The 15,036-nt window shown below is 52.1% G+C and overlaps 7 protein-coding genes across 7 annotated transcripts; 3 read left to right on the top strand and 4 right to left on the bottom strand.

Annotated features, from left to right (window-relative positions):
* Positions 1-108: 108 nt before the first annotated feature.
* CNM00140 (hypothetical protein) lies at positions 109-3,294 on the bottom strand. The gene is made up of 4 exons (XM_024658244.1): positions 3,051-3,294; positions 2,365-3,008; positions 1,024-2,305; positions 109-965 (listed from the first exon to the last, which is right to left on the bottom strand). The coding sequence occupies exons 1-4, from the start codon at positions 3,276-3,278 to the stop codon at positions 216-218; spliced, it is 2,904 nt and encodes a 967-aa protein (XP_024513979.1). The 5' UTR covers positions 3,279-3,294; the 3' UTR covers positions 109-215.
* Positions 3,295-3,453: 159 nt separating this feature from the next.
* Positions 3,454-5,212, top strand: CNM00130 (hypothetical protein). The gene is made up of 5 exons (XM_024658243.1): positions 3,454-3,899; positions 3,961-4,280; positions 4,337-4,477; positions 4,588-4,726; positions 4,815-5,212. The coding sequence occupies exons 1-5, from the start codon at positions 3,749-3,751 to the stop codon at positions 5,039-5,041; spliced, it is 978 nt and encodes a 325-aa protein (XP_024513980.1). The 5' UTR covers positions 3,454-3,748; the 3' UTR covers positions 5,042-5,212.
* On the bottom strand, positions 5,137-6,742 carry CNM00120 (hypothetical protein). The gene has a single exon (XM_024658242.1). The coding sequence runs from the start codon at positions 6,310-6,312 to the stop codon at positions 5,383-5,385; it is 930 nt and encodes a 309-aa protein (XP_024513982.1). The 5' UTR covers positions 6,313-6,742; the 3' UTR covers positions 5,137-5,382.
* Positions 6,743-6,929: 187 nt separating this feature from the next.
* On the top strand, positions 6,930-9,198 carry CNM00110 (tRNA (5-methylaminomethyl-2-thiouridylate)-methyltransferase, putative). Its single transcript, XM_568380.2, has 8 exons — positions 6,930-7,241; positions 7,298-7,359; positions 7,413-7,732; positions 7,785-7,980; positions 8,041-8,179; positions 8,283-8,472; positions 8,573-8,743; positions 8,827-9,198. Exons 1-8 carry the CDS (start codon positions 7,028-7,030, stop codon positions 8,969-8,971), a joined length of 1,437 nt encoding a protein of 478 aa, XP_568380.1. The 5' UTR covers positions 6,930-7,027; the 3' UTR covers positions 8,972-9,198.
* Positions 9,091-11,221, bottom strand: CNM00100 (expressed protein). The gene is made up of 4 exons (XM_568385.2): positions 10,586-11,221; positions 9,829-10,515; positions 9,549-9,750; positions 9,091-9,438 (listed from the first exon to the last, which is right to left on the bottom strand). The coding sequence occupies exons 1-4, from the start codon at positions 11,180-11,182 to the stop codon at positions 9,242-9,244; spliced, it is 1,683 nt and encodes a 560-aa protein (XP_568385.1). The 5' UTR covers positions 11,183-11,221; the 3' UTR covers positions 9,091-9,241.
* Positions 11,222-11,619: 398 nt separating this feature from the next.
* CNM00090 (glycoprotein, putative) lies at positions 11,620-13,548 on the bottom strand. The gene is made up of 8 exons (XM_568387.2): positions 13,191-13,548; positions 13,099-13,135; positions 13,011-13,036; positions 12,820-12,945; positions 12,641-12,759; positions 12,380-12,568; positions 12,269-12,312; positions 11,620-12,194 (listed from the first exon to the last, which is right to left on the bottom strand). Exons 1-8 carry the CDS (start codon positions 13,509-13,511, stop codon positions 11,851-11,853), a joined length of 1,206 nt encoding a protein of 401 aa, XP_568387.1. The 5' UTR covers positions 13,512-13,548; the 3' UTR covers positions 11,620-11,850.
* A 428-nt stretch (positions 13,549-13,976) lies between these two features.
* Positions 13,977-15,033, top strand: CNM00080 (peptide alpha-N-acetyltransferase, putative). Its single transcript, XM_024658241.1, has 2 exons — positions 13,977-14,725; positions 14,806-15,033. The coding sequence occupies exons 1-2, from the start codon at positions 14,006-14,008 to the stop codon at positions 14,890-14,892; spliced, it is 807 nt and encodes a 268-aa protein (XP_024513983.1). The 5' UTR covers positions 13,977-14,005; the 3' UTR covers positions 14,893-15,033.
* Positions 15,034-15,036: the final 3 nt, after the last annotated feature.

Here is a 15,036-nt window from a genome sequence, read left to right as displayed (position 1 = left end):
AGTAAAAAAGAATGTGGACTGTCGGTGTCCAAAACGTATATTCTTAGGAACAAACGGTCTCCGGCACCTTCGTTTTGAGACTATTGCTCGTCGCAAACTCCAGTTCTTGATGCAGAAAGCCCTTATACATGGATCTATAACCTATAATATCTTCCCCTTCCTCTCCCCGTTTTCTCTCTCCATAAACCCTTTTCTTGGGACGACCCGTTGGGCTCTTAGCTCGAACCATATGACCCACTCCAGAACACACCCGGCAACTCTGCCACGAAATCGCCCCAAGGCCTTTCTACCACACCTACTTCCAGCTCCCCCTCCTCTCCCCTTTCTTCACCTTGGGACTGGTGTGAACCAACGAGCCACCCGACAGACAAGATGGATTTGAATCGATCGCCGATAATCTTGTAATATTCTTCCTTCTTCTCCTCAAGGTCCCGTCCCACTCCCGCTCCTCCTTCTTCCCCTTGCCCATGGCTGGCTTTCGCCTGGCGCGCTTCGCGCGCTCGTTTCTTCCTTGAACTCTTTGATTCTCCTCCTTTTCCATTAATCGATGAGATGGTGGTGGTAGAAGCCGAGTGGTTGGGCATGGAGGCCACCTCGCCATTGACGTGGGCGTTCGGAGTGGGGTGGAGCATGTCCCTGCTCACGCGCAGGGTCACGAGGTAATCTGTTCCCCAAAGCAATGCTTTTCCTTCTCCATCTCCTCGGGGCCCAACAGGGAGGGAGAACCTTGACGGCCTCCAAACCATACCCATAACCGGCGTCTGCATCTTGCTTAAAACATTCCCAAACTTTTCCAATTCGCCTTTCCCCAGACTTGGGAGCGGAATGAACCGTCTTTGGTCGAGGTTGTATAGTGAAAGAGTGTTGGTAGGGGAGAGGATGGCGAGGTATGGGGAAGGAGAGGGGAGGGAGGGGAAGGAAAGGGTTGTAGGTGGGTGAGGGAGGGTGGGGAGAGTGGAGTGAAGCTGTTTGTGGATATGGCATTAGTCTGGGACCTTGAGAGAGGGGGAAAAAAGGGCTTACCTGCAAACTGTCGAGGTTGAAAACTTCGACACGGCCTTCTAGATCCGCCACACCAAGCCACTGACCGTCTTCGCTCACTGCGAGAGTCGAGATCCACTCGTTTTGAGTTTGCTTGTGAGCGCCATTGGAGTGGAAAGTTGACGGTGAATCGGATTCAGATTCGGATTCGGATTCAGAGCCAGAGTTGGATTCTTGCTCCTCGGCTTTTTCTGTCATAGAGACGTCGATATCAGGAGCGGTATTGTTGCCGTTCACGCCAGTGCCGTTGACATTCTTGCCCTTGATCACTCTACCCCTCACCACCCTCTCTTTCCGCTCAAAACACTTGACAACTTCCACCTCTACATTTTCCTCATCCTCGGCTAGCTCGATGATCAGCACTTGTCCGGTTACGAGACCCAACACCACCCTGCCTCCATCGGGGGTGAACACCATACTCGTTGAGCCACAGCCTTGAGTCGTTAATTGGGTGTTTAGATGGTGAAGAAGCGGGGAAGAGAGGAGGGCAGGAAGGAGAGGGAGACGGGTGGGTTTCAGGCCGGAAGAGGTTGGGACGAGTTTGAAGAGTTTCGTCTCGTACAGATCGGAGACGGCGAGGTATTTCCCGTGTTCCGAGATGGTGGTAGCGATAATAGTGGTGCGGAGGCGAAGTTCCATTTCGAGCAGTTTTTCCCAACCGTTCTCGTTGGGGTGGACTCTCCAGATGCCCACGCCTCGGGCGCGTTTCCCGACGACCAGGCGAGCAGAGGGGGAGAATGTGATGGGGGAAGAGGAGGAGAGAAGGCCGGAGGAGAGGTAGCCCATCCGTCGAGGATGGGTGGATTCAAATGTGGGGAGGGTTTGGGATTGGGAGGGGCGAGCCAAGGGGGAAGGGAGGGGAGGTGAGGAAGGGTGGGAGGCGGGGGTGAAGGTGGGGGACATGTCCCAACCGCCCGAGGCGAGCACGGGGGCGAGCCCAGCTCCGACAGTGCTAGTGCCATGTTTGGTGTCTGTAGTGATAGGGACAGGGACGTACGGCGGCCAAACGGCAAGAGCCCTCACGTCGTGGGCGTGTAACCTCTTGGCGCTGACCAGGACCCATTCTCCTCCAGGAGCTCGAGCCCGAACGAATTGGCAAACACGCTGGTCGGGGCCGGATGTGAAGACGGTTGAACCACCGGGACCGATGGCGAGACACATGGCATCGGCTTTGTGAGCGCGGAAATGTTGACGCTGAGCGAGGGAGAGGGGGTCCCAGAATATAAGAGAGCCGAGAGAGTCGGTTGTGGCGACGGTTCCATCTCTACGTGGGGTGTTAGTGTGTTACGTGGAAAAAGAAGAAAAAAAAAAGCAAGAACTTACGGCAGGATACCAATGGACCAGACAATGGTCTGCTTTTGTCCGCCAGCAGCACCCGTAGCCTTACGTCCACCTCTTCCAGCTTTCTGCACTTTCTCCACCACAGCTCGTCCCTTCAAGACCACTCGATTGGGACCCTGCCTGGACCCGTCTGCAGGCGCGGGGATCTCCCATTTCCTCCATGATGAATCCGAGTTTCCAGTCACCAATGTCGTATTGCGCCATTCGGCTGTACCGTCCGGAAGCTGGGTCAACGTAGGAGGACCGAAAGCGATAGAGGTTGTTCGGGTTCGAGAGGGGAGAGCGTCTGTTCGAAGGAGATGGGGAGGAGGCGGTTCAAGGGAGGGCGAGGGGTCAAACATAGTCGGAGGTGGAATAGAGAGGAAATGGAGGTTGGGAGAGGTGGTGGAAAGACAGAGGAGGTCGTGTGTAGGGGCTACTGCAAGAGACCATATAGGCGCCGAGGGGATGGAGTAGGTTTGGAGAATCTTGCCGGTGAATAAGCATCTTTCGACGAGATCTCCAGAATCTGAACTAGACGTGAACAGTCGAAGATCGTTCAAGGCAGGTGTGGAGCAGTTGAGAGGGTCACGGATAACTAGAGCAAGTTGCGAGATGGTAGGATGGGTAAGGGTTGGTGGGAGTGTCTGTGCATGGGTTAGCTAGTCTTTCGGATGGATAAGACTTACCTTGTAGAGGACCCAGTTCCCATACGAGTCTACTTGCTTGTCCGAGACATGTTTCCATATTTCGACATGGCCGTTTTCTCTTGCGATGATACAGTCTCCTGGGTGGGCTGGTGGGGTTTGAGAGGGGGTCGAAGAAGGGGCGGGAAGAGGGAGGGGGGTGTATTGTATGGCGGTGATGGGGGAGGGCGTGTGGTCGTAGAAGCGTATGCGGTGCAGAGGAACTGACATTTTGTGGATGCCCTTGTATAGTCACAGTCGAGAAACCAAAATATCCATTCAAAATTATGCACATCGATTGATTACGTATTGGGCGGGGATGTCCGCCGGGGCGAGTCCCTCCACCGCCGATTTATTATGATTCCCGGTGATTTCATTCGTCTCACCACAAAATGCCGGCCCCCCCCTCCACGCTCATCCTCGTCCTCGACACCCACCCCCTCTCCTGGCACCTCCTCGCCCATCTCCCCCCAGCGCCCCCCCTGCCCGACAACAAGATCCTCGACAATGCCACATCATCCCCGACATCGCTCGACCAGTTCATCACCATCCTCACCGTCTTTCTCAACGCCCATCTCGCAAGCAAATGGGGCAATGAAGTCGTCGTCTATACTGCATCCGCCGGAAAGGCCGAGCTGATCTACCCGCCTTCAAACGAGAAGATACGGCAAAGGGGAGAAGGGGCAAAGCCGAGTGCGAATATGTACAGGCCGTTCCAGATTTTGGATCAGGGGATTGAAGAAGGGCTAAAAGAAGTTGTGAGGGAGGAAGAGGGAAAATTGAATACCGAAGGCGCCGGGTTTATAAACCAACCTCCCGCCATGGTCTCGGCACTCACTAAAGCTCTCTGCTGCAAGTCGTCGTCTCCCAAGCTGTTTCGTATTGTCTGCTGATAGCGTTGTGACACTGATAGTCATTAACCGACGGATATCACCTTCAGTCCCTGCAGATCCAACAGCCCTCCCACTATCTTCAGACCCAAATAGCGGCACCTCGGATACTTCTGGCGGCCTTTTACCAAGTAAAGAAGTTCGGATATTAGTTATAAACGCGACTCCCGGAGCTGCCGTGGGAGGTCGAGCGGATCCGGATGGTCGTCCAGGAGGAGGCGATGGGGCGGAGAAGGAAAATGGGGATGCAAACGAAGAAGAACGGAAAAATCAGAGACGGCAACAACGCATGCGCGGTGGTTATGTCGGACTGATGAACTGTGTCTTTGCCGCTCAAAAAGCTGCAAGTGATCCCTCTTTTGTCTATCTACCGCGTTCGTCTGACATTCAGTCCTGCAGAAAGTCCCGATCGATATCCTGTCCCTTCCTCCATCGACGATCGATTCTTCCCCTCCCGTCTTCTTGCAACAAGCCGCCCATCTGACGGATGGAGTGTATTGGCAATGGAATGGAAGAGGCGGTTTGCTCCAGTATCTTCACGTACGTTCTTTTTTCTCGCCCTTTTATCATCTCATGCATCTGCTTGCATTGAAGCTTGGTAAGATGTGATAGCAGGACAGCTGATGCGGTAATGTCATAATGGGAACTAGAGTATATACCTCACACCACCTTCTCTCCGACATAACCCGTTCGTCACCCCGCCACAAGACGCTGTCAACTTTCGTGCAGTATGTTTCTGTCATCACAGGACGTTGGACGTGGGATTCGTATGTAGCGTGTGTCTCTCCAGTACGTTCCCCTCTTTTTTCTCTCCTTCACTTTTCTCCCGCTTTTCGGTAAAGGGCAAAAGCTAACCTCACCCCTACAACACGTGTAGTCTTCTGCGAACCAAAACCCATCTGTGCAATGTGTAAAACACGGTTTCCTATCAAGTCCATTCCCAGACTCCGGACGCTGGCCGGGTTGAATACGAGGATCCAAGTGCCTGATACGGTCGTGAAACCCCCGGCACCGAAATCGAGCAGCACAAACGCCACAGGAGGAAAGGCCGGAGTTACAGGGAGGAAGGGAGATGATAGGGGTGAGCCAATCGTGATTGATTAGGATGGGTTAGAGTAGTGTTTTCTGTTTTGTTTTTGTTTTGTAAGCATGTATCGACTAGTTTTGACATTTGTTTTACAAGAGTTTTGAAAATCGTCCGATTTGTTCCTTTCTCCAAATGCCCAATTTTCCCTATCGGTGTATACTAGCTGGAAAAAACAGTCGTTGAGCAAGTTGGAGCCGACGGTGGGTGGAAGACTAGCACTGCTCCTACAAAGGAAACCCTAATATAGTAGTCGTAGCCATGTCTTATTTTCATGCATTTTGTACTTGACAAAGCCGCATATACATGCCACGGCCTACTCTCTCGAACTCTTAACTCTGGAATTGACTTTTAGAACTAATCAGCCCCTTCGACCTGTTTCTCGTACTGTACTTGTCGTTCCGCTCCTCATATGAAATTCCTCCATCAAGTTATCCCAAATTCTGCTCATTACACGCTCACGATGCCCCTCATCGGTCGGTTCAACTTCGGTATCCACAGCCTCATCCAATCCGATCTCGCTCCTTCCGTCTCTCGTCGTGACGCCGCGAACGTTGAAGTAGTTTATCCATTCGGCCTCATTGGTACTTGGGGTTGATACGAAAGGAGGGTAATGGACTGTAAAATTAATGCCATCATTTCTTCCAGTCTCTTCAGGGGAAAAATAAAAAGTTATTCTGTGACGGGAAGAATCAGTGGCTGTAGGCGGCGCCCTCCCATGTCTATTCATAGGGGCGGATCGATAGCTTGCAAGGGTTGATGCGGATAATGCCCGTTGGACATATTGACGGGTAGTAAGGTCTGACAGGTTGTTGGTAGGCGGGTGTGATTGGAAAGGAGGAGTACGAAGCGTGTGAGTAATACCACCATCATTTCTTTCAATCTCTGCCGAAGGAAAATGAGAAGTGGTTATTTGGCGCCCTCTTGGGAAATAATTGGTGGCCGTAGACAGCACTCTTTCTGGTTCATTCATAGGGAAGAACAGGCCGCTTGTAGGTGTTGTAGATTGAAAAGTAGATGATGCTGGACCCATGTAGTATGTTTCTTCTGTGTACGGGAACAGGTCGCCAACAGGGGCATTGGCCGTCACAGTAATGCCAGGCTGCCCATTTTCGATGACAGAATCTACCACAGGCATGTTTTCCTCATGAGGAGTAGTAGACTGGATTTGCTCAAGAAGTTGGACATACCATCCCAAGTCCCTCGTGCCTCGTCTATCAGAGCCAGAAGGGGGTCCTCCGGTTCCATAAGAGGAAGGATCAGTACGACTGTTGTTTATTCGGTGGTTCATCTCGTCGTAGTACCGGGTGCTTTTGCTTTGTAAGGGTTTCCAGTGAAATTTTTGATCCTTGGAGCTTAACAAGAGCTTTGATGAGTTGCTTTTCAAAAAAGCAGTTTTTATACGTTGAGGGTGAGGGGGCGAGACTTCGAGGCTGCTCGTCCTTTTAGCTATCGTCTAATGTGAGTGGGACGCTGTTACAACTCCGCTCCATTACATGTGTATTCTGGCCTAGTACCCTGGTCTTGTCTATAAAGCGGGGGTGTCGGGGAGTAAATTATTGAGAGTCAGAAATCGGAACCTCGGACCTGGGGCATCGAACAACGGGAAGCCGAAAGATGTATCTTTTTTGACACAAAGGTAGGTGTTTGCCGTGAAAGGTACGTCTTTTGACTCGATGCTATGTTCCATGGCTGGCGATTACCTGGCTATAGTGCTGACGCCCGTCGAAAATTCGTAGAAACGATGAAAAGAGAAATAATGATGCAACAACCGTTAAAGTCTGATGGCCCGCGGAGCCAGAGTAACTCCTTTGGTCGATTTCAGCGGTTGTCGTGATCGTACCGGACAAAGCCGAAAAAAAGTTAAAACAGAAAGGTCGATACTCATCCTCCTGCATTCATCTTTCGTTGTCCGTACATTATATAGCATAATAAAACACCCATACACTGCACACCAAACGGGCAAGCTCAGAATTGCTTGCTGCCTCGGTTCTCTTATTAAGGAGATGTGGTTTGCATGTCTACGACCGCTACCGACGACATCCAAATTCCGTTGTTCAAATGTGTTTGGTTCGAAATCCCGACAATGTCTGCCGAGAGCCGTAAATGTGAAGCTGAAGCCTTTGGTCCGAATGAGGAGTAGCCACAGTTTGGCTGAAAGGGAGCTTCGGAGCCTTCTGCCGACCATGGAGGAACTCGGTCTGAGAGAAGGTGATCACGGTATGTATGCAAAATATTTGAAGTAGTTGTATTTCAGACTGATCTTTTTTGTACAGTAACTGTTGGTATGTCAGGTGGGGTCGATTCTGCAACAACGTTGCGAATATTACGAGAGTTTGTGCGTATCTGTCACCTCCCATTTGACCGCTCAGTGCTAATCAAAGCTAAAAGCCCATCCATCTTGACGTTGTATTCATGCGCAACTGGGACCCTCTACTATCTGAATCGCCTCCTGAATCTTCTTTGCCACCATCTCCCATATCTCTAGCATACTCTTCGGGCTCAACCTCGAACAGAGAGCAGAATCTTTCTCCTTGCCAATGGGAGCGAGATTGGAATGATGTCCTAAAAGTGGCTACACAAGTTGGGATCCCAAAGGACTCGATCAAGCTTGTAGATCTGTCGAAGGAGTATTGGAGTAGAGTGTTTGAGCCCGCAGTGGGAGTATGGGAGAGGGGGGGAACGCCTAACCCAGATGTGGATTGTAATAGGTACGTCATAATAATACTGACATGTTTATGATCGGCTGATAATGGAATGTAGAGAGATCAAGTTTGGTGCTCTGTTGGATGTCTTGCCAAAGAAAGACAGGCATTTCCTTGCAACGGGTCATTATGGCCGTGTTGCTCACGTCCCTCTACTATCACATCCAGGACCTTCAAAGCTTCTACGAGCAGTGGATAAATCCAAAGATCAAACCTATTACCTCTCTCAAATGACCGAACAACAGCTATCTCGCGTACGTTCAAAAGTATATTTCTGTTTTTTTGCTCGTGTAAGCTGAATAAATGTGTGGTAGGCAATTCTTCCACTCGGAAGTTTATTAAAAACCGACGTCAGACGACTGGCAGAGCATTGGGGTTTACCAAACGCAAAGAAGGAAGAGTCTATGGGCGTGTGTTTCATTGGGGAGCGGGGAAAGTTTGGAGATTTCATCTGTGCGTTATATATCGCATTACTCCATCAGTTTATTCATTGCTGGGCTAAATCATAATCCACCATCCACCGTTTATTATGCCCATCTTGACTTTCCACCCACAGCGCAATACACGTCCCCACCCGAATCAGGCTATCTTGTTAACCTTTCCGGTGAGCGCTTGGCAGAGCACAAGGGACTCTGGTACTACACCATTGGTCAACGGGCCAGGGTTGCGAATCAGTTGAAACCCATGTTTGTCGCAAAGAAAGGCGTAGGGGAGAAGGGGACTGATATATTAGTCGTCCCGGGATCGTGAGTTTTCTCCATCTTGTTATCCCCTCCTCTTCCCCCTTCCGATTGGTATGGACAGGGAAAGGAAGAATGCGATTTACGGATCTGACGGGTATTGTAGGGACCATCCGATGTTGCTCTGCAAAAGTGTTCATACCTCCGATTTCCACTGGATACACGACACATTCCCACGAGAATTGCTTGTGAAAGAACCGGAGAAAGTGGGTATACAAGTCAGGCATAGGATGAATCCTGTTGGCGGTCGAATCGTCGTAGGTGGTAACGTCAAGGAGTGAGTCTATAGCTTTGTCCTATAATTTCTTATATCGCCTTGCCCCCAAGAAATTGTGAGTAGCTAATGAAGTGAAATGAAAGTGTGACTGTAGAGTTCAATGATCCGATCGTCGGCGTGAGCCCTGGACAAGTCGTAGCCATCTGGCATGATGGTTGGTGTCTTGGAAGCGGGGTCATCGACGGTACAAAATGTGAAGGGGAAAATATGAGGGGGGGGACGGGGTGAGATGGGAGTGTGAATGAGATAGAAGATATTTTGGCGGAATGAGAGAGATCTTGAGGGGGGGGGGGATCGAAAATTCCACCATATCACCATAGCATCATAAAACACACAATCTGTTGTAACATATATAGCATCATTCACTTTGCACAGAGCATTTGACTCACGTCACGTAAGTCGTCAAAACGGCATATCTCATGCAGGGTATAAACACAATACGAATCTATTAGCCTGGCATTAACCTTTATCCTTATATGCTATCTTCCGATGCACGGCTCATCTCCTCGCTCTCTCCAGCGCTTCCTTTAAACCCTTCACTTCCGCAACTTGTTCTTGCCTTATCCCGCCATCACTCTGTTTTGCGGACAGGGGACAGACGTCCATCTCCGTCCACTCTGCCCAAAGTTTATCGACACCTGCTATAGGGGTTGGGTGGTCGATGGTAAGAAGGTAAAGGGCATCGTAGCCGCCCGCTAGAAACAAATCGAAGCATGAGCATGTGTGCTGTTATACGATGGGGCTGAGGGCCCTGGGAATAAAGTTTTGCGAGTGGGGTTGGGACGAGAGGGAATTTAGGACGTACCACCTGGAACGCCACCGCCTACAACACCCTTGACTTGTCCGCATGCATCCAGCAATCTCGTTTGTTCTTTTGGTTCGATGGGTACGCCCGAGAGATCGGACATTTCACGCAACAGAGCGCGGATGGACGAGAGGGAGAGGGCGAGGCGGTGGAGGAGATGGAGTGTGCGTGAAGGGCTCGGGGTTGTAGGGAGGTTCAAAAGCTACAACAGGACGGTTAAAAGTCAGTGACGGGGAATGAAAGAATGGGAGAGAGAGGGAGAGGAGATTTGCGGACGTACCTCGTCCGATGTGAGTTCTGAGGCGGCCATCATGGTTTTTTCATAATCAATCTCGTTTTCTGCGGCCACCATATCGCTCAGCACCTTACCCAAGGCCCTGTTCGCATTATCCAGCCTCGCCCACACTTCATCGGCCTTTTCCCTATCGTTATTTCTCCACTTGAGGACAGAGGAGACAAAAGATGGCGTGTCAGTACCGCACGAAACGTCGGCGAGTAAGAGACGCAAATGTTTGGGGAGTCGGAAAGGGATGGATTTGTTATCCCATTTGCTCGGGTGGAGTGCATCGAGGAGGAGAGATGTTGAGCCGGGAGAGGGTCGAGGTCGGGAGAATGGGGCAAGGGACATGAGCGGCGTGAGGATGGATGGGGAGAAACGGGTGTAGAGGTGGGAACCGTAGACGGCAGAGGAAACGTCGAAACCTGATCCAACTTTACCCTGCGCTTGGCAGTGCGCCAGCTGAGCGACAGAGTGAATGACAGCCTTGTCGTCATCTGCGATACTGCCCTCTGGAGAGGAATGGGTGATATGGAGGTGGGAGAGCAAAGATCCGACGAGGGAAGTGACTAGGGCGGCAGAGGAGCCGAGGCCGGTTTTGTTGGTTGCGGGGATTGGGCGGGGAAGAGGGGTGAATGGCGGGAGATGGGGAAGGGATGATATCCGGGTTGGGAGGGATAGCGATGTGAGCTGAAGGGATACAGGTCTGTCAGGTCCGAAGCCGTATTATCCCATTAACAAGAAAATATATCATACGCACCTGCTCGCGTTGAGAGTAAAAGTCATTGTCCGCAAAGACGACCACGTCCAAACCGTCCTCACCACCCCCACCACCTTTTATCCGCTTCATCAACTCGTCCAATGCTGTTTCCTCATCCCCAACGTGGGCCAAGATGGATTCGTAAACATACTCGAGCACTTTGCAAAGCGTGATAAAGATGAATTTGTTTTTACCCGCTTGCTCTTCATTGGTCTGCTCTAGTTTAAGATATAAAGTCCCATCTCCACCTTCTTCACCTTCTTCGCCGTCCTCACCGGCGGAAGCAGAAGCAGAAGCAGAAGGTTTTGAGATGCAGTAGACCCATGTCGAAGCGTCGGGAGGGAATTGGCCGGCGCGTACCGAGATGGTCGCTTTATTTTGACAAGTGTCTGTGTCAATGCCGGTGTTGGTATCGGCATCGATGCTTGGCGTGCTGGACGTTGCGCGGCTTGACGTTGCGCGGCTCGAGACACAAGAGTAGAATCTGCTAGAAGTGCCGATGACTAGACCAGAGTAGTGTGTGTCGAGGACAAGGTATCCTCCTGCGATGAGTACCTTGCCGGGGGAGGATACCACTGTCGTCGTTCCTGTCGTCATTCTTTTTGGGATACGCAGAGGTGTTGTATCGAGTTCGCCTTGGGGGACTCGACTGGAACGACGGAAAGGGACGAAAACAAAAACAGGATCGGACGATGGGAGGTGGATGTTCCACGTCACGGCTTATTTTGTGTCATCTCGGACTGCTTTTCAAAGTGGTGCGTGCCGGCGTGTGAAGACAAGATGGCAGGGGTTTTATCATCCATCATCACCATTTCACCATGTATTAGGGGTTAATGTCGGGAAGCGGCAACCAGGAAGCCACGTAAATGATTTCAGAGAAAAGATCAAGGCGATTCAGGATGTATAACGTCAACTTTGGATGATCGATCTCGTCTTACCGCGCACCACATCAATGCAACGAAACGAACCGAAACGGAAAAAAAGGACGACGAGAGCAAGTGCCACCACAAGGTTTTAAAAAGAAGAAATAGTCCATGAGAAATTCATAAAAGAAGACGACACGTTCAGAAATCATCCGGGGCTCGAAAAAGACATGATTAGCTATGTACATCAAGTATTGATTTATTTTAAATGGTTCGAAAGTTTCTGGGGTTTAGATGCGAGAGAAATGCTACGCTTGGCTGAACGCGGGATAGATTCGACTAGGAAAGTCGGGGAGGTAGTTGGCTTGGGCTTGTCAAAAGGTCTTTTCTTTTTCTTCAAATTTAAAGCAAGACGGCAGCACCAAACAGCATTCCGACAGCTGCAACACCCATGACGACGATTCCTTGTCCGTGGACGGTGGAAGCCTTGGTTGCGGCAGAGGACGAGCCGGAAGAATCGACGGCTGTTGCACCGGTTGACGCGCTGCCCGTGTTGGAGCTGGAAGAGCTGCCGGCGGATGAGCCAGAAGAGCCGGAAGAAGAAGAAGAAGAAGTTGGGGAAGAGGTGGAGATACCGGGAGGAGGGGACTGGGAGGTGGTGCCGACAGAGGCGACGGCGACGGTGGAGCCACCGGAGAGGGTGGAAGGGGTGGCCGTTACTTGCCAGTTGGCCGTGTCGATGCCGTCTGCGAGTGACAAGGAGTGAGTGGAGGATGTTAGCGTGGAGGGTGGATTGGAAGGGCAAGGGGCATGGACGTACTAGAGATGGTAGAGTAGGTATAGCAGTTGGATGTCGCCGGGTAGCTAATCGCCGATTGGCATCAGCTTGATCGAAAGCGATAGGTGAGACTTAAAAAGTATGAAAACTCACAAAGCAACACTACTGGGCGTAACTGTTTGTCCTACAGTAAACATGTCGGTCGTTTCGGCGTTGGACCAAGTACCGGTGTATCGCTGTCGGAAAGTCGAGGTCGATCCGTTGGCCTGGGGGTAGAGACCGGGTGGGGCGGCAGGTTCACCGTCGCAGGATGTGAAAGAGTTGTTGGTGTTGTAAAAGTCGCTGTGATGCGCGAGAAGAGACGAATGGCGTTAGCAGAGGCCGGCAGGTATGGGAGGAGAGAAATACACGTACTCGATAGCCATGACAAACGCACAACCCATGATGTCAAGTTCATGCTCGCACTGCAATGCGGCAGTCACGTTTGAAGTTTCGGCTGTACAGATACGGAGACAGAACTGGTCGTACGAGATCTATCCATTGATTTCGCCATTAGATTGGAAAGGAGAAAGAGACAGAGACGAGCGACTTACAAAGCTCATCCATTCCTCGTAAAACACGTCGGTTCCATCGACGTTGGAAGTGGCGTTGCCGCCAATTGGGTTTCCGAGGTTTTCAGCGCCATGGGGGTCTAGTTCACCGCCAGAGTCGCCGTCCGGCTTTGGACGGATGTCAGCTTCTCGTCTTGACTCCTCACATCTCTGCAGTGTAGAACGCGACGTACAATACCGATCCTGGTCGCGTCCCAGACTGGAATGGGACAAAGCGCATCAGTGTCAGATTGTTCGGCCGACAGAAAAGAGACGACTTACAGCCCCAGATCTGGACGTACAGCGCGGTCTTGACAAACTACCCGTCGATGGTTAGCGTTCGATCGGGAGAAAAGGGAGAAAAGTCGACCCACGTGGGCAGCAGTAACAACCCCGTCTGGGATGATCCTGGCGTTATTCCTCGGCTTGGAACAGTACGCTACCACTTCCGGCTCGATATTCCCTATCAGATTAGTGCTCACCGCCGAGATATTGCGGGGACCCCAGAGACAAAAGTCGTCGACGCCGTTGAGGGAGATGAGGCGCGACTCGGAGCTCTGGTTGACATAGGAGCCGATGGGGGCGAACTCGGGGGTGTCGGGGTTCGTGGCGCCGTTGGGGTAGGTGGCAGTCACCTGCGCCCGTGCGAGGGGGGCGAGGGCGAGGAGGGCAGGGAGGAAGGAGAGGGGGAGCATGGTGGTGGCGGGTGGAAAGGGCGGGTGGAAAGGGCTGGTGGGGGGAACGGGGGAGGGGAACGGGGAACAGGGGCGGGGCGAGTCTTATATACGGGCGCGACCGCCAAGTATAAGCCGCCTTGGCAGGGCAAATGCGGAAACCAGCGAGGCGGGTACCCATCTCGATCGGAAACCCCACGGCGAGCTGCAGCGGAGGCGGTGTCTCGTGCTGCTCACGTGGCGGGTGCAGCGGCCACGTGCCAGCCATCACGCACACACTCTCTGCATGCCTCGGTGCACATCTCCTCTACCCAGCAACCTCTACCCGGCAACACAAAACGCACGCCAAGAACTTCAGCCGCCGCCGCACTTTAACCCGCACAAACACACCCGCTCGCGTTACGTAATGCCACCCACTTACATAACACCCCCGCCGCCCGCCGGCCGGGACACGCAACGACATTTTGCCAGGCCTCGCTTTTCTCGACACGCTTTCCAGCCATAGCCCCTGCGCAATGCCCGTCCCGCTCGCCAGAATACGCCCTGTCTCGTTGGCCCGTGTCCGTGGCACGACAGCCATACACCCCGCTCTCCTGCGCCCTACTGCCATTCACCTCTCCCGATCGTTTATCCTCCCCTTGACCGCTACGCTCTCCTCGCGCTCGTTTCTTTCCACCCCGCACATCTTTAACGCCAACCTCCAAGCGTCCTCTCAACGAAATACCACGAGCTCTGGCTCTGACCAGAAGAGACAGGAGAGTGAGTCTGGACCCGAACACGAACCTGAACACGAACCCGGGGCCGAACCAAAATCAGCCTATGCAAGATTCAAAGCCCTCACCAGGAAATACGGCTCGTGGGCCGTCGGCATGTACTTTTTCCTCTCCACCATCGACTTTTCCCTCTGTTTCCTGCTCGTCCATTCGCTCGGCGCGGAGCGGATCGCCCCGCTGATGGATTCGGCGAAAGCGTTCTATCGGTCAAAGAGGTACGGGGTCGAGGAAGCGGAGAGGATGAGGGTCGAGGATGAGCGGGAGAGGGAGGAGGAGATGGCCGCTGAAAAGAAGGAGGGCAAGCAGGCCAAGAGCGGATGGTTTGGAAAGACGTTTTGGGCAGAAGCAGTGTTGGCGTACACGATACATAAGACGGCGTTGTTACCTATTAGAGCAGGGTTGACCGTCGCGTGGACGCCAAAGTTTGTGGGCTGGTTGACCAAAAGGGGATGGGTTGGCAAGGTGGGTTTTTTTGTTTTTTTTTTTGGTCTTACTTTTTTTTTTCGTTGTAAGCTGACGTTTTCCGGTTCGTGACATAATAGGGCGGCTTAACGCGCGCAGCATCGCACGGGAGGGAAAAAGTCAGGGGCGCTTCAGATAGGATGAAGGTAAAGGTCAAGAGGCCGTAAAAGGTGCAGTTTTGGCAGCGAAGCTGGGATGTATCTGGGCGAGGGCGAGTGCCAATAGGCGAGTCGAAACATCAGCATTTCATAGAGCACAATGATACAATGTCAAACCTTGACACGGGAGCCGGAAATGAAGCAACTAGGGCA

This window comes from Cryptococcus neoformans, assembly GCF_000091045.1.
Source record: "Cryptococcus neoformans var. neoformans JEC21 chromosome 13 sequence".
Taxonomy (NCBI): Eukaryota; Fungi; Basidiomycota; class Tremellomycetes; order Tremellales; family Cryptococcaceae; genus Cryptococcus; species Cryptococcus deneoformans.
The sequence above is the reverse complement of the archived record's forward strand: the minus strand, read 5'-3'. Positions and strand labels throughout refer to the sequence as shown.